Here is a 537-nt window from a genome sequence, read left to right on the forward strand (position 1 = left end):
AAAGAGGATGTTAGTCTATAGCAGTGGTTCTCAACCTACCTAATGCTGCGACCCTTTAATACAGTTCCTCATGTTGTGGTGACCCCCAACCATAAAATTATTTTTGTTGCTACTTCATAACTGTAATTTTGCTACTGTTATGAATCGTAATGTAAATATCTGATATTCAGGATGTATTTAGGCGACCCCTGTGAGTCGTTCGACCCCCAAAGGGGTCGCGACCCACAGGTTGAGAACCACTTGTCTATAGGCTGAAAGAAGTTTCTGATGTTCTCATTTTCTTAAATTACTAGGTTTGAATTGAGATGCTGTCATTTTTCCTCTAAAACTTATTTCACTGACTTTTAAAATGTTATTTTATTTTTAGCCTGTCATTCCTTCTACAAAAATTCTGAGCATCCTTCAAAGCTGAATCAAGTTCTCCCCAGCCTCACCTTTTTACACTGAGCATCTTCTCTGAGTTTGCAGAGAGCATCTTCTGTCATTTGCCTCACACGTGCCTGGCTGCGTGAAAAGTGAACCCTTTCAGGAAAGAAA

At 39.7% G+C, this 537-nt stretch overlaps 1 protein-coding gene across 1 annotated transcript in view; it reads right to left on the minus strand.

Moving 5' to 3' along the window:
- Window positions 1-443: 443 nt before the first annotated feature.
- The window catches only part of TBX15 (T-box 15), a 90,889-nt gene continuing 90,795 nt past the window's right edge, over window positions 444-537 (minus strand). The window contains exon 8 of the mRNA XM_023761232.1: window positions 444-522. Coding sequence (XP_023617000.1) covers window positions 491-522 — 32 coding nt within the window. The 3' untranslated portion in view covers window positions 444-490. The remainder of the gene's footprint in view (window positions 523-537) is intronic.

The sequence above is a fragment of the Myotis lucifugus genome, unplaced genomic scaffold (assembly GCF_000147115.1).
Source record: "Myotis lucifugus unplaced genomic scaffold, Myoluc2.0 scaffold_203, whole genome shotgun sequence".
Taxonomy (NCBI): Eukaryota; Metazoa; Chordata; class Mammalia; order Chiroptera; family Vespertilionidae; genus Myotis; species Myotis lucifugus.